Source organism: Gossypium hirsutum, chromosome A06 (genome assembly GCF_007990345.1).
Source record: "Gossypium hirsutum isolate 1008001.06 chromosome A06, Gossypium_hirsutum_v2.1, whole genome shotgun sequence".
In the NCBI taxonomy this organism is placed as follows: Eukaryota; Viridiplantae; Streptophyta; class Magnoliopsida; order Malvales; family Malvaceae; genus Gossypium; species Gossypium hirsutum.
The window spans coordinates 102,345,099-102,367,140 of NC_053429.1; the positions used below are offsets into that span (position 1 = coordinate 102,345,099).

At 35.9% G+C, this 22,042-nt stretch overlaps 2 protein-coding genes across 2 annotated transcripts; both read left to right on the plus strand.

Moving 5' to 3' along the window:
• The first annotated feature begins 1,320 nt into the window (after positions 1–1,320).
• LOC107962190 (precursor of CEP14) lies at positions 1,321–2,446 on the plus strand. Its single transcript, XM_016898492.2, has one exon. It carries the CDS (start codon positions 1,954–1,956, stop codon positions 2,248–2,250), a length of 297 nt encoding a protein of 98 aa, XP_016753981.1. The 5' UTR covers positions 1,321–1,953; the 3' UTR covers positions 2,251–2,446.
• Positions 2,447–15,196: 12,750 nt separating this feature from the next.
• LOC121230531 (uncharacterized) lies at positions 15,197–19,066 on the plus strand. The gene is made up of 13 exons (XM_041115434.1): positions 15,197–15,342; positions 15,500–15,615; positions 15,847–16,062; positions 16,201–16,537; positions 16,637–16,706; positions 16,821–17,031; positions 17,107–17,186; positions 17,262–17,350; positions 17,444–17,702; positions 17,778–17,891; positions 18,024–18,110; positions 18,380–18,548; positions 18,843–19,066. The coding sequence occupies exons 1-13, from the start codon at positions 15,197–15,199 to the stop codon at positions 19,064–19,066; spliced, it is 2,118 nt and encodes a 705-aa protein (XP_040971368.1).
• The last annotated feature ends 2,976 nt before the right edge of the window (positions 19,067–22,042 follow it).

Sequence of the window (22,042 nt, forward strand, 5' to 3'; positions counted from 1 at the left end):
ATCCTTTTACAGATAATTGCACGTGTTCCTCTGCTAGGAGAGAAATCTCATCCCTCTCTTGCTTGCCGTCACCACCGCTTTTCGCCATCCCAAGCCACAGTAGAAACTACTTTCTCTAGGACTCTCGCGGAGCAATCTTGGTTTTGAATAGTCTTGAATTTTAAAACATGACCAATATACAAAATAAAAATATTTAATACAATGAAAATCTTAAAAATATATTAAAAGATAACATTTATCCTAAATAATTAACGATAATATTTAGTATACTGGTAATATAATTTTTTATTTCACAAATAGTCTTAAAAAATTGTTATGTGTCTCTTTTTAAATTTTTTTTATATCTTTATATGACATTTGTCAATCCCTTAATACTATTTGTGAAATCTAAAAATTTTACTAGTGTCACGTATATTATTCTAATAACTAAATCACCTAATGATAATAAAATATATAGAAAAGTCTCAATTCAAAATAACTACAAATTTAGAAGTAATATTAAACTAAAAGTCTTTCTTTTTGCCGCTTATTTATCTTTCTTGCACTAACCACTTGCACTCCACCTTATATAGAGTTTTTCCATGCAAATTCCACGAATTTAGCTCAATTTCTAATATCTTTTTGACACAATTTGTGCTTATTAAATAATTATCAAATTACTAATAATCAAACTATTAAAATTAATAACCAAAATAATGTTGCATATTGGGGTAAAATCAGCAAATTTTTTAGAGAGTATAACTAAATTGTAATTTTTATGATATTAAAAATGTAAATTTATCATTTTAATAGTTCATATTTTTTAAAAAATTTAAATGATCTAATTAAATTTTTATTATTTTTAAGGAATTAAAATATAATTTTAATTTTATTACTTTAAAATTTTAAAAATTTTAAATAAAAAAATTTCCATTTTAAGATGTCGGAGCTCCTACCAGCCCCTCCGTATTTACACTCCATCGACTTTGAATTTCCGAAACTAACACCTCACATCCATTTAATAATCTTTACAATAATTCATGTTAAAAATGTAAAATTAATTGGTCAATTTAGTAAAAAAATTAAAAATTAACTAAATCAGCCACCAAAATAAAGTCAATAAAAATTTAAACTTTAAATTCATAATCTAAAATAGTAAAACAAAGTACGTTTAAATTAATTGAATTGAGTAAATATAATCAACTTGTTATAGTCGGACTTTAACTCAAAATTGAAGTTTAAGAATTTTATAACCACATATTTCACTTTATTTTTGCTAACAAGTAATGATTAAAAAAGATTCCATTTCTTTAAGATCCTTCTTCATCATATGAATGATAATGTTTTTTTTTTTAAAAAGACAGGAATTTCAAAGATTGAAGATTCAAGTCATCAAATGTCAAAATCAAATACTTATAGTGCTGCACTAGTTTGATTGAGCTGCTTCCATGAAACCCAAAGCCTAAGCTGGGTCAAAAAAATTTCAGATTTAGGTGATAACTTTTAACTGTTTGAACCAAAAATTAGGGGTTGGCGGTGGTGCATGAAATTGCCCAAACAATTGCCCGGGGCTATTCTCACTCCCATATGCCTAACTTTTTTTTTTCTACACTTTCAAGTTTCAAGTTTCAATGTAGCTTTTTAAACAGCCCTTTTTAGTACCCAAATTCACTAGTAAACACTATTTAACATGCATATAAAATTTAATGAAAATGACTGAAATTTTAACTTCAAATTTCCATTTCTTGGTAGTTTGACTTGGCTTCTCCCTCGGCTCCCACCTTCTAACTTGTCTTCCACGCTCTCACTTTCTCTGCCTTGGCTTTTCTCTATATATTTGTATTCCAATCACTTTGTTCAAGACATCAAAAACATTACATTAAGATTTTTCTCTCGACCCTTTTTCTTTTCTTACCCAACTTTACCATCAAAATCCACATTTCATTTCTTTATCTGCAATTGTTTTACACATTCATGGCTCGTTTTAGTTCTCTGGTTCTTATTTTGTTGGTGGTCTTTGCAGCTTCATTCATGCCACAAATGGTAAGTAGGAAGCTACGGATGAACACTGCGGAAAGCAATGGGAATCTTCCTCCATTGTTTGCCAGCTTGGTGCTCAATGCCCCTCCCAAGGGTGCAGTGCCATCTGCTTCGGCTCCTAGCAAAAAGGACCACTCCACGACACTCAGTAATGAGAAGCTTTTTGCTCGTCACCTTGCCGGTATTGATCGGATTCTTCAGTCAGTTCCAAGCCCTGGCGCTGGCCATTAGTTTCTCTCTCTCTCTCTCTCTCTTTTTGTAATTAATTCCTTGTAATATTATTATTTTGACTACTTTTTCTTTTTATTCTTTCTGATAAGGTTCAGACTTTCATTGTTCACATATTTAGAAGTGTTTAGTCTCTCAATAAGGCTTTGTATTGTCCTTTCTTTCAAATTATATCTATCCATTGGGATTGATTTTTTTATATTCCTTTGATTAATGCCATTGCCATTGATTTTGTAAATACGAGTGTCTCAATTCTTCTTATTAATTAGCTCTTACATTTTCCTGTCTCTGTTTTTTGTTTTATTATTTATTTCGATCAATCTCATTGAAATACAGTTCCCTGAACAACAATGGAAAGCTCACCATACTTGTTAGCAAATAGTCTAATATTTATAAACAAGTTTAAAAAATTAAAAAGAAGAAAAGTTACAATCTGACATCTGAATAATATGCTATCGTATTATCTTTGTTAGTTTGCTATTGAATCGTAAGGAAATGTTAGGCAAAAAGTATGGGATGAAATAAAATAAAGATACAAATACGTTGTTAACGTTATGCAAATATGGTAAAAAGAGTAAATTATTGTATTAAAAAACCATGCTAAGTTTAATTTATAGGAAAGACTGAAGGGGTCACAAATAATCTCACTTAAAACCTAACTTCCTAAATAAAATCTCCTTACAATGTAATTTAACAGAACAATTTATAACTATAATTAATTATACCCTACAAAATATTGAAAGATAAATAAAAACAACAAAGAACATCAAAAATTTAATGATGTTAGCAAATTATGCCTACGGCCTCGAACACTATTAAATGTATTTCATTACAAAAGATTTAAGTAAAAAATTTAAAATAAGAAGAGGGAAATTTGCCATATAAAGAAAATGAAAAATTTTGAGATAATTCAAACCTGGCGAAACAATCCCTATTTATAATAGTACTCCACAACCTTGTAATTTTTAAATGTGAGATTGTGTTATTTCAACAAATTTTCTCCTTAGCAAATTTCCACATCCTAAATCTTTTTGGAAAACAACATTTAATAGTGTCTTCAAATTTCCACTTTCAAAATTTCACATTGATCAAGTCCAAACATAGTTGGAACTTGACCATAGTCACAACCTTAGTCATCATATCGATAGGATTCTTAGTTTGAAATTTTCTAGATCTTCACTCTACCTTCTTCTTAAATCTCTCATACAAAATGATACCAGAAATCAATGTGTTTCGTTCTTGCTTGATAAACTTGATTATTTGCTAATTGAATAGCACTATGACTATAGCAATGTACTTTGACATACTTCTACTTAATTTTCAGTTCACCAAGTAACCATTGAAGCCAAATAGCCTCTTTTACAACCTCTATGATTGTCATATTGACTTGATGTCAAATGCAATAGTTATTTTAGGTTATTTCTACACTTATCGAGCTTGTTTTCTTGGTATTCTATAATTACATATTACGTTTTAAGTATTAGTAGGTTAGGAACGAAATGTCAATAAAATAAGCATTTTTATGCATTTTTTGATGTGTCGATGACCCATTAGGCTAACTCAGGCCTCAATAAGTTCTAATAGGTTAATTAAGTGTGCAGGAAGTCTTTTTAGGCCTAAGACTTCAAGGAACGAAGGTCGTGGTTTGACACAACGTTGAGAAGCATCCTAAGCTAAAGTAATGGATGAAATCCCGACGTGAGGACCTTTCACATCTCGACGAGCTATTTCTTGGCGTGGTGACGTTGTAATACCCTTAACTCAGCTCAATGCATCAGACCCGAATATTAGGTGCTACGCCCTATTACAGATGTAACACAATCCTTTAAGTTTTTTTCTATGTGAAAGTTCTATCTATGACCATTGTAAAGTTTAGTTTTCTATTCAAAGTTCCTATTTATGTACTGCAAATGATTATCAATGCAATTCAAGAAACTTAAATTTTTTAGTGACATCTACGTTTAACCTCTAACTTGACTAAGTACCTTAGAGTGATGATAAAAAAATAAATATGGGTTTAGGCTTGAATACACCTCTTAACTCGTTTTGTATGCATAATAGCCTTAGCCACCACTCAATGGCATAGCCCTGGCGTCGCCCCTCGGCACATACTTCTTTGTAACCTAAAACAGGAAATAACTTTAGTAAGCTCATAAAAACTTAGTGAGAAAAGCCTTAAATACATATTTCTTTGCAACACAATGTGTTAGATTCTTTGTGTATCCTTCATGTTTTCTTTGATCTTTCTTTCCCTCTGGTAGGTATTTCACTAAAATTTTCCTCCTTCGAATTGTAATTATCCTTTCTCACCTAAAGCCACCACTTCTCTCTATTTGTCTTTAAGAACTTACCTTTCTTTTACCATCATTAAGCTATCACTTTTTCATGCTCTAGAGTGCGACCCACACTCGGGTGGTCGATTCCTTCTTTACGAGCGTACCTTATTTACAAACTCGTTGCCCTCTATGTCTTTTTAAATCTTATCTTCTTCTTTTTTTTGCAAACCTTAACTGTTTCATTTGTCTTATTAATATAGTTTCATAAATTTGATTCATACTTACTGACTTTACCATTTGCTTTTAGGGGCGAGATAGACTATGCCAATCACTTAGCATAGAGTTTGCCACAGACTATCTTTCAGGGTTTATCTTTAGAGTTTACCAAGATTTTTATTACTCTCGAGTCCCATCTCCTTTGTTTATACCTTTAGACTAGGTAGGATTCGCCACAACTTTCCACATGAGGTTTTTCCTTTAGTGTTCTTTGTATACCTTATTACTTCTACTTGCCTCATACATTGTTCTTTTAGAGTTCATTACATTTGCCATAACTTTAGAAAACCTTACACATCGTTCCTCCATTATTCATCAAAATTCCTTTCCTTTCATTCATTATTTACCACACAAGCGTTCCCTTAGATAGATGTCACAATGACAATTATTTAAATTGCACCACAAAGGCGTTCCTTTAACAGAGGTAGCCACAAAAGCTTTCCTTTCAAAGATTAGCCACAAAGGCATCATTTTCATTCAGTACTCACCAAAAAGGCTTTCCTTTTAAAGATTTTCCACAAAGGAATCATTTTCATTCAATACTCGCCACAAAGGTTTTCTTTTAAATGATTTTCCACAAAAGGCATCATTTTCATTTAGTACTTGTCATAAAGGCTTTCCTTTAAGAGATTTGCCACAAAGCCATCCTTTTCATTCAGAACTCACCATAAAGGCTTTCTATTCAAAGATTTTTCACAAAGGCATCATTTTCATTCAGTTCTAGCCATAAAGGCTTTCCTTTAAGAGATTTTCCATAAAGGCATCCTTTTCATTCAGTGCTCGCCGCAAAGTTCAAAGATTTTCTACAAAGGAATCCTTTTCTTTCAATACTCGCCACAAAGGCTTTCCTTTTTATAGGTTTGCCACAAAGGCTTTCCTTTTCATAAGTTTACCAAAAAGGTTTTCCTTTTCTGACGTGTTTATGATAGGGATTCACTTAGACTCACATTACGTGAAGTTTTCCCCTCATCGCTCAAGATCACACAAAAACCCCATTCGGTAATAACTTTCATTTAGTTCTTTTCATATGGTGCTATAATCTATCAGTTATGGTCTTATACGATATGGTGTTTCCATATACGATCTTACACGATATGGTGCCATAGAATTTTGCTTTCAAAAGATCATGTTTAAAATCTCAATGGACTCTTTTAGACGACTTTAGAGGTAGACACAAACTCATCACTCATACTTACTCATTCATAATAGACACATTCCATAACATATTTTCAAACACATGCATTTTAATCTTCATATTCCTATTACACACTTAGACAATTAGATTTCAAGCAATCTATACATATAGGTCCATAATTCATACATTTCTTATCAGAATAATCACATCATACTTTCCTAACCTGAATCTCATGGTTTTATCCTTTTTCATCAAAGTTTCTAGAATGTATAACACATGCAAGATTCAATTTAATGACTCACCTGATGACTTCGATGGGCAACCTAAATTCCAGATCTCGCATTCAATAAGATATTGTAGTAATCACTGCCTTGTACAATAGATCGCCATTAAAACCTATCCATGTAGCTCTTACAATAATTTCAAATCCAAATAACACATAAACAAAGCCTTAGTTCACTAGACATTCATGTATACCTACTTTTATAGAGCCATAAAACTTACCTTGTAATGGAAAAAGATCACTTAGTAAATCCCAAAATTTCAGATCTAGCTTAAACAAGAAAAATACTTCTTGTTTCCTCTAACTATAGATATTAATACCTTGAAGGAGAGAGGGAAGAATATAACTCCCCTTAAACTAAACATGAGTACTCTTTTAAATTAGCTTAAGTCTCTATTGAAACTTGGTAAATGTCACATCCATACTGAGTTGTCTTATCCAAAATCTGCCACTTCCAAGAAACCCACTCGATCATTTCCTTAGCTTTTAGCTTTTCTTAGTTTACGTTCTGCTAATTCTTAATCAACTTACCCTATAACTTAACTTGCTCGAGGCCATAATTATTACAGGGCATGCTATACCACAAGCATGAATTTATACCCTAAAAATCATTTTTCATAACCAAAATTCTTATTTCACTAATCATAGTAATCTGTCATGGAATCCTTATCCCTTTATTTTTATGTTGGGGTTTGCTCGTTCAACATGCGAAAATGAGCTTTTGGGCGAGTTCGATTTCGCCAATCATACTTCTTTATGACTATACGCCCACTCTTGTGTCTACATGAACTAGGGCATTACAGGTGCACTTGAAAAGTTCTTACACTTAATCAAATCTTAGCGTCGAACGCTCAGAACTTATTCCATAAGCCTTACTTCTATTAACAACACTTGAATATTCAGGCCTTTACTGAGTGGGATGTTACAAACGTGGCGACGATGGCTTGTGCGTGGAAAGCAAATTGGCAACCTTATTTTGCAAGCAGTTAAAGATACAATTTGATATCAAGCATTCATTAGTATCGAGGGCATATCAAGCATAAATTGCACGTATTTTAGCCTATAAATAAGAGCTTATTGTACAGATTTAGACATAGAAGTGCAGACGTAGACAGAAAATTTTTCCTACTCAGTTTTTAGTTTTCATTTCTTTTCATGTTCGTGTATTCTAAACTTTTCTATTCCAATTTGAAGAAAATCGCAAGTGGGAGACTGCTCTACATTCGCGCTTCAATATATATATTCATGGGCTTTCTCGTATCTCGTATCTCTTATTTTATATTTGTTTTTTTTATTTTCTATTAATTTGGTTAATTAATCATTTTATAAATATTTAAATAGATTATCGTGCTTATTTCATATCTTGCATGATTCGATTAATAAACTAATTTATTTGTTAATTGATTATTTACCTGAAATTGGTTGTTTATTCAAGACTACTTATTATATTAGGGAGTGACACCCTTGATAGAATATCGAGACATGTAAGACTAGAAGGGTATCCTATTGTGTATAAGTTGGGCCGAGTGGAGAACTTGAGAGGGTCCGTATGCCTAGGAAGAGACCGAAAGGATGACTTAGGTGGTAATCTTTAGTGTACATAAGACTGGAAGGGTATTTTTGCTAAGGGTGATAAATAACTCAATTTAGGGTAATTAATTATTTAATTAGATAATTAGGGGTTTAATTGATTATAGGCTAGAGGCTCACATTGATAACACTAGGAATAGGAAAGTCTATTAGGTTAATATAAGTTAGTTAATTTAAATAGTTTAATTAAAATTTAAATTTGGATTCAAACTACTAATTTGTGACTCAGTTGGATTAGTAATTGTTTTTTTATAATTAATTTAATAATAATTTCTCCAATCTACAATCCCTTGGGTATGATCCTCGGAATACTTACCAGTGTTTCGTTGTAAACTTTACTATATTACAATTTGACCTGTAAGCTTACGGACACCGCCGATTTAATTTTATATTATTTTGATATGCTATTTATACTACAAATGATATCTCATTTATATGCGGTCACATATACTCCGTTTTTATAGAAGATAAAGTAACTATTGACTGAAAAGTAGACTTTCAACTAACTGGTGTCTTTGCAAGGGTAAACACATACCTGATTGTTGATCATAGTTTGTCCAAATCACCAGCATAGTCTAGATCACAATATCCAACCACACCATGATTATCTTCCTGTTCAAAAAACAATCCAATATCCTTTGTGTTCTATATATATATTGCAAAATCCATTTCATATCTTTCTAATGTTCCTTTCTTGGATCATGCATATACTTGTTCATGACCCCAACTGCTTGTGAAATATTAGGTCTTGTGCATACCATATCATATATTAAGCTACCAACAACATTTGCATATGGTATATTTGACATACATTCTCATTTTGCATCATTCTTTGGTGATATATAAGTATTAAGCTTGAAATGAGGAGCAAAAGGAGTGCTAACAAGTTTTGATTTTTCATTCATGCCAAAATGCTTTATCAATTTTCTTAAATATTATTTCTGAGTCAAAGAAAGCCGCTTTAAGCTTCTATCTTGAGTTATCTCTATACCAAGAATTTTCTTTGCTTCTTCCTAAATCCTTCATCTCAAACTCCTTGAACAGTATCTTTAGCTTCTCAATCTCTACTTGACTTTTTGAAGCTATCAACATATCATCAATATAAAGAACAAGATATATGAGAGAACTATCTTAAAGCTTGTGAAACTATACATAATGACCATATTTGCTTATTGTGTACTTCTATTTTTCATAAACTTGTCAAATTACTTGTAACACTACCCCAGTGATTTCTTTAAATTGTACAACGATTTTTCAAGTTTACACATTAAATTTTCTTTTCCAGCAACCTTGAATCCTTCTAGTTGAGTCATATAGGTTTTCTCTTCCAAGTCCCTATGTAAAAAAAGTAATTTTACATCCAACTGAACTAGTATCAAATCTAACTGTGCCACCAAAGCCAATAAATTATAATAGAGGAATGTCTCACAACTAGAGAAAATACCTTATTGTAATCAATTCCCTTCTTTTAAGCATTGCCTTTTGCCACCAATATTTCTTTGTAACAAACATCATCTTGGCTAGGAAATTCTTATTTCTTTGCGAACATCCGCTTACACCCAATTTTCTTCTTTCCCTTCGACAGTCTAGCAAGCTTTCAAGTTTGATTCTTATTAAGAGACTACATTTCTTCATTTGTGACAATCAACCACTTTTTTCTTTTGAACTTTGAATTGTTTCATTGGAAATGGTAGGAATGTCATCAACAACAATTGAAATGCATAAGCCACCATATTAGCAAAGTGAGCAGACTTTTTAATTATTCTCTTCGATTTAGTAGTTGCAATAGATTCAAGTTGTTGTAGAAGTTATTAGTTCTGAACCTTCTCTTCACTTGAGGCTCCTTCTTCAACTGAATCCTTCCTACTAGAGTCTCCTTCTATGAATCATTTACTTTTTCATTTGTTGGAATCACTACTCTTTCAAACTCCACTTGCTTATAAGTATCATCTGACTACACTTTTTACACCTTTGAAAACATGATAGATTCATCAAATGTGACATCCTTGTGGAAGATAATTTTCTTTGTTTTTAGACACCATAGGTGAAACCCTTTATACTAGAAGTGATCCCTAAGAACATTGTTTTCTTTTCTCTTAGATATAACTTTGATTCCTTAACATGATAGTATACAATGGAACCAAACACATGTAAGGATCATAATCTGTAGCAGGATTCCTATTTCATTTCTCTAATGGTGTTTTTCCTTCAATTGCAGTAGATGATAAACGATTAATGAGATGGAATGCATATGTTATAGCCTCAACCCAAAACTCTCTACTCAATCAAGTATTGGATAGCATACATTGAACTTTCTCCAGCAACATTCGATTCCTGCGTTCTGTTACCCCATTTTGTTGTGGTGTAAATTTGACAGTGAAGTGTCGATGATGCCCTCATAATCACAAATATTTGCAAAAGGGTTACTTTTATACTCTCCACTATTGTTTGTACGAAGGTACTTAATCTTTTTGCCCGTTTGAGTTTCCATAATCTTTTTCCACTTAAGAAAAGTTCTTAACATTTCATCCTTTATCCTTGTTGTATACACCAACACTCTTCAAGAATAATCATAAACAAAAGTTACATAATAATGTTTTCCTCTCAAAAAGATTATTTTAGAGGGGCCCCAGATATCTGAGTGAATATAATCTAAGATGCCATTAGTATTGTGGATTGTATTCTCAAACTTCACCATTGTCTGCTTCCCTTTGATGCAATGCTTATAGAAATCTAGTTTACAAGTTCTTACTCCTTTCAATAATCCTTTATTTATGAGTAAGTTCAAGGATTTTTCACCTGCATGGCCCAAACGTATATTCCATATCTTATGTACTTCTAACTCTCAGTATTCAATTGATGTCGTAGTAATTGTCTTATTAACTGTACTACCAAGATAGTGGTACATGTTATTATTCTTGTGAACCCCTTTATTACTATGCCTGCACTAGAAATAATCTTTATCGCACAATCATTAGCTCTCACTTCGAAACCTTTTGATTCCAGGATTCCTATAGTAATGAGATTCTTCATGAAATCCAACACATAACAAACATCATGTAAAGTTATGATTGATTCATCATGATTTCTCAATTGAATAGAACCAATCCCATATGTGGTAAGAGGAGTATTATTTGTTGTATAGATATCTCACCCGTTAATGCTTTAAAATCAAAGAACCACTCCAAGTGAGGACACATGTGATAGCTACAAGCTGAATCCAACGTCCATGCATTAGAATAGTCAGCTACCAATGTAACAAATGAGAGATCTGAATCTTTATCATCACATTCTGCTACATTTTATTCTACTACAGCTTTCCCTTTATTAGATTTACCTTTATTTTTCAACTTTGGGCAATCTTTCTTGCAATGTACTTTTTCTCAACAAAACACACATTCATATTTGCTTAGTTTCCCCTTTGATTTGGATCTCTCCTTCTATACTTTACACCAGGTGTGTGAACGACCTCAGACTACCAATGTAACACCCCATACCCCGTATCCTAAACCGTGACGAAATACGAGGTGTTACCCAACTTTAAACTCAAGCTTTCATTCATTTCTGAGTTATCGAAACTCTGTTCAATTTTAAAACCTATCAACATATCTTGAATATTGGCTTACAAGGCACAAAACAAACATCGTAAATCATTCAGGACTATTCCGGGCCCCTTTTTTTCCAAATATAGAAAATTGTCACTTAACATAGGGACAAACGCCTGTGTGGATAGGTAACACGCCCGTGTGACCATTTTGACATGTTCGTGCTAATGGCCCGTGTGGCTCACATGGCCTAAGCACTTTAGGACACACTCGTGTCCCACCTGTGTAGAATTAATTTCTAATTCACACCTACAGGGGTTTTCACACGGCCAAACACATGCTTGTGCCAATGGCCCAAATCCCTCACACGGGCGTGTCGTGCAAAAACATGGACATTCTGTTTCTGACGTCAGCATGCTCACAATGTCACACGGCCAAGGCAAACACCCGTGTCTCTACCCGTGTGATTATTTCCATACATACTGACTTGGAATTTTTACGTGCAGGGGCTACATGGCTGGACCACACGCCCATGGGGCAGACCGTGTGTGACACACGGCCTAGACACACGCCCATGTGGCTGCCTGTGTGGACAGTATAAGGCTATTTACCAAGCCTCATTGCCACCCTTACATATATTGTTTCATACAAATACCAACCAATATCGAAACAAGTATAACTTCTATAACTAAATCAGCCACAATAGACATTCATTCAACCATGAGAATACATCTTTTATAAATTCAAGAAGAATGTTAGCCATCATTCAAGGCTTAATACAAATTGAAGGGTTTCCAACCCAAGCTAACACATATGGCCAAGCTTCAATGACACAAAATAATAATATCTAAGTCCTATACATGCCATATTCAAAAATATAAATCCAACTATACCGAATGCTTCGGTTGATAGTGTGATTGATTTCTCTGACTTCTGGAATCCTTGACCTAGTTAGGTGGCACTGTAAGGAAATCGAAAGGAAAGGGAGTAAGCATAAAGCTTAGTAAGTTGTATATAAATAAGTATGCAACAATAATTTATCAATAATCAACATGCTCATAACACCAAAGTAGGCATAAGTGTAACTTACTCAATACCATCCATACAAGTCACCTATTATATATATACTGAGCTCATATCTCATACATACCAATTAGGTACGTGTACCATTCACAACACGATTATACTTTCCTCATTAGCTTAAGAACATAATGTTTACGGTTGAATCATTTGTAACATTACCGGATATTCATTAAGTCTCAAACGTGGATAAGGTGTCGATGTCATGTCCCAGACATGGTCTTACACTAGCTTATATCTCAAGTTGATGCCATGTCCCAAACATGGTCTTACACTAACTATCATCTCGTAGTCGATATATGTCCTAGACATGTCTTACACTAGCTTACGTCTCGAGGTCGATGCATGTCCCAAACATGTCTTACACTAGCTCTCGTCTCAATGCCAATGTCATGTCCCAGACATGGTCTTACACTGGCTCTCATAATATGGCCGATGCATGTCCCAGACATGTCTTACACTAGCTCACAAACAAATGACCCAAACGTCATAGCATGAATATCCGATTTACTTCTTCAGGTTACAACGGAATTTCCACTATCTCAATTATCATTAAACATTCTCAATTTAACAACCAAACAATTCATACTATATTAACTCAATACAATTCAATACATAGATTGACAATGTAGTTGTATTATTTACATACAACTTACCTCGGATCACAAAACATATACGACTAGTCGTTTAGTCGATTTTCTTGGCTTTCCCCCGGTCTAGGTTCAGATTTGACAATTGTTGATCTATATTAGAAAAATACACTCATTTAGTCACTAAATTCAATTAGGCAAATCAAAATTCACATCTTTGATAAAATGACCATTTTGCCCCTAGACTTTGGCAAAAATGACTATTTTACCCTATGCTCGAAAATAGATTTTTATAGAATATCTTTGCATCTTAAGCTTAGCTGAAATCTTTTTACTCTTATAGCAACTCCAAATTCATTCTATTTCACACATTTATCAACTATTTTACAACTTGTGCAAAATAATCCATTTAGGTGTTTTCATGGAAACACCTTTCACAAAAGTTGTTTATTACACAACTAAGACTCATATTCTTTCATAAAATTTTAGAAAATACCCTAAATTCTCTCATGTAAAAACCCTAGAACTTCAACCATTTTTCATGATATACCCCTCATTTGAAAGCTCCTGCTTCAAGGGTCAGGGTCTCAAAAATACAAAATCATCAACAAAAGACATGGAAATCACTTACTTGTGAGTGCTTCAAGTTGCTGAAAATTTTGAAGTTCAAAACCCTTTTATGGCTGGTAAAATTTGGTGAAGAAAAAGAAAAATAAAAGGGATGTGGCCTTTGTTTTATTTAATTTAAAACCAATCAAAATTGGTGACCAAACACCATCTAATTTTGACTTTCCCATCAAATTGTCTCCTATGGCCGGCCACCCTAGTCTCTAAAGGTATAATTGCTCTTTAAATACCCCCAAGTGTTATCCTCTAGCTATTTGACATCTTTAGCTATCAAATTAGGACTTTTACATTTTATACGATTTAGTCCTTTTTCGCAATTGGACTCACAAACGTTAAAATTAGCTCACCAAAATTTTCATGCACTATTATAACCATGCTATTACTCTATTTTGATAACAAAATAATTTCTATAACTTTGTATTTGAGGTCCCGAGACCACTATTCCTACTAGCCCTAAAATCGGGCTGCTACAGCCAAATTTTCTCCATCTCCAATTGAATTTCCCTATTTTTCTTTCTTTCTCAGTTCATAATTATATAAAGCTACACACACTTTGTAACTCCCCAAATTTCTTCAATTCTGGCTTTTGTGATTTTGGAGTACAAAAATATCTGTATGTGTTTCTGAAATTAATTGACACAACTGTGTATCTGCTTCAGTGGTTACGTGTTCTGGGTGTGTGTGTGTGAGGTCTCATGTTCAAGTCACAAATTGGGTAAAGTTTAGCATTTTTATGAATAAAGCTCTCACTGGGGTCATAGGCTTTTAAGTTATTGTTGGTAAAATGATATCAGAATAGAAATATTGGTTTGGTGGTTAAGTGGGGTGTTTGATTGCATGGGATCCTGAGTTTGATTTCCTGCTGTGGCTTTATTTTTGCATAATTATGGAGAGGAGTTTGAGTGGCGATAGAATTCTGAGTAGTGGGGATTTGGTAGAGAGGATTAAAAGATGTGGTTTTGGGGGTTAACATTTTTTTCTTTTCTGATCAATCTTTTCTTTCCAAAAAAACCAAATTTTTGTTTTCTCCCTTCTCTGTTCTCACGCCACTTTTCTTTTGCTGCCACCCTCATTTACTGTTTTAATTTTTGTTGCCGACCTCTAGTTTTCGTCTTCTCCGTTGCTCTTTCATGCATTGTTGGTAAGTCTTTCGTAACTGTAGTGTAAATTTGGTTTATGGATTTTTGGCGACTTGGTCTACTATTTCATGGGAGAAGGTTAAGGGCTGGAGTGTATCAGTTAACATTGAAGCGGTGTGGATACGCTATCACTCAAGTGAAGGTAAGGAGGATAAAGGTTTTAAGTTTAATATTTCAGTTTAGTTTCATTTAAGACTCATTTTATCACTGAAATTTGGCTCTAGAATGTCAATTATATGTTCCTAAATGCTTGGGAGTGCTTACGCATCGAAAATGATACAAGTGTGTACTCGAAAATGCAAAAAATGAGGTTTTAGTGAAAGCCAAAAACCATTCTGTCACACCACACGGGTGTGTGGTCACCTGTGTGGTAGGCCGTGTGTGGTCACCTGTGTGGTAGGCCGTGTGATGGTGGCAATCGAGTATGAGCGATGCATCCATTTTGAGGATGGACTCAAGGATAGTTTGCGAGTTCTGATAGCTTCGCAGAGGGAGCGTGATTTTTCTGCTTTAATTGAGAAGGCGAAGATCGTCAAGGAGGTAAAGCTTGCTGAGTGCCAAAACTGGCATAAGGAGAAGAGAAAGAATAAGAGTGATTCGACCCTCTAGTTCTGTGATAAGGCCTAAGAAGAAGGCCAAATGTGATGGGGCGATTAGAGTTGGGGCCCCTATTGCACTTACTAGGGACTTGCCTTGTGGGCATTATTGTAGATACCATCCGAGTAAGTGTTGGAGGACTACTGGGGCGTGTTTGAGATGTAGGTCTACTGAGGATCGTATTAGAGAGTGTTTGCTGAGGACTGGTCAGATGCAAGCTGTGGGTTCTGGTAATGCACAGCCACTGAGGGTAGTTTAGCAGCCACCTAGGGGTCGTGGTTAGGCCAGGGGTGGTAACAGCATGGGCTGAGGACAAAGAGTGCCAGGCAAAGGTGCTAGACCAACTGAGATGAGGCAACCTGCTTTGGTCTATGTTGCTCGTCCCTGTGAGGACAGAGATGCTCCAAACATCATCACGAGTATATTTTTAATTCATAATGTACCTTATCTTGCACTGATAGACATAGGCTCTACACATTCTTACGTAGCTAGTATTGTGTCTGAAACCTTGGGGATTTCAATTGAGAATACTTCTAGTGAGGTAACTATTGTGAGTCCTTTGGGGCAATCTGTCTGGGTTAGTAGGCTGTATAGAGACATTCTGTTAGAGGTTCAAGGGACAGTATTTCTGGCTGATCTGATGGAGCTTCCATTTGGGGAGTTCAACTTGATTTTGGGTATAGACTGGCTGGTCAAGCACTGAGTGAGTGTGTACTATACGACAAAGAAGATCATTTTAAGGACCGAGAAGGACAACGAGGTAGTTGTGATTGGGGAACGACGAGACTATTTGACTAATGTGATTTCTGCGTTAGTGGCAGAAAAGTTGGTGCAGAAAGGGTGTGAGGCATTTTTAGCCTACATTAGTGTTTCTGATTCTGGGGACTCTTTGGTTAAGGATATCAAAATTGCCAGGGATTTTCTGGATGTCTTTCCTGTGGAACTACCAGGTTTGCCTCTGAGACAAAAAGTGGAATTTGGGATAGAACTTATTCCGGGTACAACTCCGGTGTCTATCACCCCTTATCGAATAGCATCGAAGGAGCTTATGGAGCTTAAGGCCCAAATTCAAGAGTTGTTGGATTGCGGGTTCCTTCATCCCAGTATGTCTTCATGGTTAGCACCGGTTTTGTTTGTAAAGAAAAAGGATGGGTCCATGCGGATGTGTATCGATTATCAGCAATTGAACAAGTTGACGATCAAGAATAAGTACCCACTTCCAAGAATTGATGATCTATTTGACCAATTCAGAAGGGCTTCTGTGTTCTCCAAGATCGATCTACCTTCAGGTTATCATCAATTAAGGGTTAAGGAGGCTGATGTGTATAGGACGACATTTAGGACTCAATACGGGCATTACAAGTTCCTAGTTATGCCCTTTGGATTGACTAATGCAGCAGTGACATTTATGGACTTGATGAACTGAGTGTTCCAGCCTTATCTAGACCAACTTGTGGTGGTATTCATCGATGATATCTTGGTGTATTCTAAGATAGAAGATAAGCACGATAAGCATCTGAGAGTGGTGCTGCAGATTCTTCGTGAGAAACAGTTGTATGCAAAGTTCAGCAAGGGTGAGTTCTGGCTCCGAGAAGTAACATTTTTGGGACATATGGTTTCTGCTGAGGGGATACGAGTTGATCCTCGTAAGATTGAGACGATGTTGAATTAGAAACGACCGAAGAATATGTTTGCGATCTGTAATTTTCTGGGTCTACCAGGTTATTATCGGCATTTTGTTGAAGGGTTCTCCTTGATCGCAGCTCTGTTGACTAATCTTTTGCCTAAGGGAGTTTCTTTTGTATGGACTGATGTGCAGCAATAGCACTTTGAAAAGCTTAAGAGTGTACTGACTGATGCCTCTGTTCTGATACAGTCAGAGTCTAGAAAGGAGTTCACTATTTTTAGTGATGCGTCATACGTCGGTTTGGGTTGTGTGTTGATACAAGATGGTAAGGTGGTTGTGTATGCATATCGTCAGCTTAAGACCCACGAAGCGAACTATCCTATGCATGATTTGGAATTAGCTGCCATAGTTTTCGCTTTAAAAATCTAAAGGCACTATTTGTACCATGAGAAGTGTATTATCTACACTAATCATAAAAGCCCCAAGTATCTCCTCACTCAGAAGAAGTTAAATCATAGGCAGCATAGATGGGTGGAGCTACTTAAAGATTTTGATTGTACCATTGAGTACCATCCAGGCAAGGCCAATGTGGTGGTCAATGCGTTGAGCTGTAGGGCTATGATCGATCTGGGAGCGATGTTCGCTCGACTCAACCTATTCGACGATGGGAGTCTATTGGTAGAACTTCAGGTTAAACCAACATAGACTGGATAGATACGAGGTAAAAAGTTGGGGGATAAGTCTCTTGACTTGTGTTTTTGTTAGGTTGAGAATGGTGATACTACTGATTTTAGAGTAAATAGTGATGGGGTACTTTGTTTTCGTGGCCAGATTTGTGTACCGAATGATGATGATTTGAGATGGTCAATTCTGAAGGAGGTGTATAGTAGTCTTTATGTTATGCATCCTAGCGGGAATAAGATGTACCAAGATCTCCAAGAGTTATACTGGTGGCCAAGGTTTAAGCATGAGGTGACTGACTTTGTTGCTCGCTATTTGACTTATTAGCAGGTTAAGGCTGAGCATCAGTTACCATCAGGGTTGCTACAGCCGGTGAAGATTTTGTTGTGGAAATGTGAGCGAGTAACGATGGACTTTGTTAGTGGGTTGCCTCTAACACCCACTAACAAGGACTCTGTCTGGGTCATCGTGGACCGATTGACCAAGTCTGCTCATTTCATCTTGATCAGGACGGACTTTTCTCTTCAAAAACTGGCTAAACTCTACATATCTGAAATAGTGAGACTACATAGGGTTCCTATCTCAATCATCTCTGATAAAGGTCCTCGTTTCACGTCTCGATTCTAGAAGAAGTTACATGAGGCTCTGGTTCAAGGTTAGACTTCAGTATTGCTTTCCATCCTCAGACAGATAGTCAATTGGAGAGGGTGATTCAGGTACTAGAGGACATGTTGAGGAGCGGTGTTATTGACTTTCGAGGCAGTTGGGAGGAGTACTTACCTTTGGCGAAGTTTTCCTATAATAACAGCTACCAATCTAGCATCCAGATGGTGCCTTACGAGGCCTTGTATGGTCGTAAGTGTCGTACTCCCTTGTGTTGGACTGAGTTGGGTGAACGACGTGTACTGGGTCTTAAACTGGTTTCTGAAGCTGAAGATAAGGTTTGAGTGATTCGAGATTGACTAAAAGCGACATCTAATAGGCATAAGTCTTATGCTAATATGAGGAGAAAGGATATCGAGTTTTCTGTGGGGGACTTAGTTTTTCTCAAGGTCTCACCATGGAAGAAAGTTCTGAGGTTCGGTTGCAAAAGTAAGCTAAGCCCTAGGTTTATTGGGCCGTATCATATTCTAAAGCGATTGGGGCCAGTTGCATATCAATTGGAACTATCTCCGGAGTTGGACCGCATTTACAATGTGTTCCATGTCTCAATGTTGAGACACTACCGCTCTGATCTCACGTACATCATTCCTATTGATGAGATTGAGGTTCGGCCAGATCTGACGTTTGAGGAGAAGCCATTCCAGATTCTGGATTGCGGTATTAAAGTTCTGCAAAGGAAGTCTATCCCCTTAGTGAAAGTACTGTGGTGAAATCATAGCACTGAGGAGGCCACTTGGGAGCCGGAGGACTCAATGCGTCAACAATATCCTCACCTTTTCTGATCAGGTAAAATTTCGAGGACGAAATTTTCTTTTAAAGGGGTAGAGTTGTAATGCCCCAAATTTCTTTAATTCAGCTTATGTGATTTTGGAGCACAAAAATATCTGTATGTGTTTCTGAAATTAATTGACACAATTGTGTATCTGCTTCAGTGGTTATGTATTCTGGGTGTGTGTGGGAGGTCCCAAGTTCAAGTCACAACTTGGGTAAATTTTGGCATTTTTATGAATAAAGCTTTCGTTGGGGTCGGTAGGCTTTTCAGTTATTATTGATAAAATGATATCAGAATGGGCCAGCTAGTCTGGTGGTTAAGTGGAGTGTTTGATTACATAAGGTCCTGAGTTTGATTGCCTACTTTGGCTTTATTTTTGCACAATTATTAGGAGGAGTTTAAGTGGTGATAGAAATTTGAGTAGTGGGAAGTTGGTAAAGAGGATTAAGGGATATGGTTTTGGGGGTTGATGTTTTTTTTTCTTTTCTGATCAATATTTTCTTTCCAAAATAACACCAAATTTTTGGTTTCTCCCTTTTTCTGTTCTCACGCCACTTTTCTTTTACTGCCGCCCCCATCTACAGTTTTAATTTTTATTGCTGACCTTTAGTCTTCGTCTTCTCTGTTGCTCTTTCGTGCATTGTTGGTAAGTCTTTCATAAATGTAGTGTAAATTTGGTTTACGAATTTTTGGTGACTTGGTCTACTGTTTCATGGGAGAAGGTTAAGGGTTGGAGTGTCTCGGTTAACGTTGAAGCGGTGTGGATACGTTATCACTCAAGTGAAGGTAAGGAGGATGAAGGTTTTGAGTTTAATATCTCGGTTTAGTTTCATTTAAGACTCGTTTTAACGCTAGAATTTGGCTCTGGAATGTCAATTATAGGTTCCTGAATGCTTGGGAGTGCTTACGCGTTGAAAATGATACATGTGTGTACCCGGAAATACAGAAAATGAGGTTTTGGGAAAAGTCAAAAATCATTCTATTGACGCTACACGGGCGTGTAGTAGCCCGTGTGGTAGGCTGTGTGATGGAACACGTACGTGTGATAGATGAGCCTGGCCTTGCCCAAGTGACAGGACAGTGTGATGGTCGAGCAAGGCCGTGTGTGACACATGGGTGGGTGGGCCCACACAGGTGAACCACATGGGCGTGTGGGATTCTGGGCCAAGCCGTGTAATCCACAAGGCCAAGGCCAATTTCGGCCGTATGGGCCACACGGGCGTGTGAGCCCATTTTTTTTGAAATGATCTGTATGGTTGCACGGGTCACCCAAGTCGACTGTGGACCTACTGTAAGGTCGGTAAGCATTACTTATACTTCTATTTATGTGATCTGATTATATGGTGTCTGATTGACATGATATCTATACTAAACTAAATGTATGATTAGTTATTTGCATGTTGCATGTCATATTTGGTATGTTGCATTGCATTGGGGAGGGTTGATGATATTTTGGAGGAAGTGTCTAAAAGGCTTTAAGCCTGTTATCTGCTAGCTCAGCTGCATTATTCTGTTTATGTGCGGCATTTCGATACAGTATGGTGTGTAGGGATGGGTGGGTTGATTATATCCCCACATGGTGTATAGGACTGGACGGAGATGGCGTGTAGAGGCTGGTGGGTAGGATTCTGATATTCTAATCTTCATTTTGTATCTGATTGGGCTAAGGCCCTAATATATTTCTAAATCTGTATCTGATTGGGCTAAGATTATATATATTTGATTCTGCATCCGAGTGGGCTAAAGCCCAAATTGTTTCTATAATGGGCTCCGGCCCAATCTGTGATTTCTGATTTCTGGTGATTACTCTGTACCTTTGATATCTGTGGGGATTACACACTGAGTTGTGAGACTCACCATTTTCTTTTTAATCTGTTCAGGTAACCCCCAGCACTAGGTGGATCGGTGTAGCAGAGGAAATAATTTCAGACTGTTTCCGTTGGATTTTCCTCTTTTGATTATTTATTTATTTGGGGTTTTGTTGTAATTTTTGGACTTTGGACTTTTTGGCTTTTAATTTCGACTTTTGAACTGTTGATGAATTTATTACTGATAAGCATGACTAAAATCCGGTTTTCTCTGAAAACAAACGGTTTTCCTAAAATAGAATGTTTTCTAAAGCTTCCACGTAAAAGAGATATGTTTTGATCACAACAAAGACCATGTATTTTTTTACTTCGTGGTAAAACAAATATTAAGTAACTGAAACGGTTTTAACTCGTCGAATCCGATTTCAAACTCCATATCATGTGACATCGCCAGTTCCGACCATAACGTCTAGGCCGGATTTAGGGTGTTACACACTTCACTAAGAGATATATCATTTTTCCCATGAAGTAGAGTAATTTTGAGGAACTCAAACTCCTTAGGAAGTGACCCCAACAATGTCAAAGTGAAATCTTCATATTTGAAAGTCTAGTCTATATTCATCAGATCAGTGGCTAGTTGATTAAAACTAGTGATGTGATCATTCATAGTGTTACCCAGAACATAAGTGAAGCACAACAACCTTTTCTTCATGTGGAACTTATTCTGACTGCTTTTCTTCAAAAAAATTTCTTCTGGTGCAAACCACAACTTATTTGCAGAAGTCGCATTTAAGAAAGCATACCTTTGCTATCAAGAAAGGCACAATTCACATGCCAAATGATTGATAGTCTTCCAATATTTCTCCTTCTCATCATCTGATTTCTTTTCACCAATGGCAACGTCTAAACCTTGTTGAAAGAGAACATCTATAACCTCACTTTGCCATATACTGAAATGGCTCATGCCATCAAAGATCTCCACTGCCAATCTCATATTTGTCACTATTAGTCTTACCCACATGAATGATGTTTGGAGTTGTCGATATTGTAGATGTGGATACTCTTGTATTGTCCACCATTTCAAGCATAATCTTTTAGTATGCCCA

Excerpts from the sequence above, each read along its gene's own strand:
- LOC121230531 (XM_041115434.1), top strand. The coding sequence starts at position 15,197 with ATGGTGGCAATCGAGTATGAGCGATGCATCCATTTTGAGGATGGACTC. Across the intron at positions 17,187-17,261 it reads TGCCTAAGGGAGTTTCTTTT|TCAGAGTCTAGAAAGGAGTT; the intron begins GTATGGACTGAT and ends GTTCTGATACAG. Across the intron at positions 17,703-17,777 it reads GTCTATTGGTAGAACTTCAG|GTTGAGAATGGTGATACTAC; the intron begins GTTAAACCAACA and ends TGTTTTTGTTAG.
- LOC107962190 (XM_016898492.2), top strand. The coding sequence starts at position 1,954 with ATGGCTCGTTTTAGTTCTCTGGTTCTTATTTTGTTGGTGGTCTTTGCA.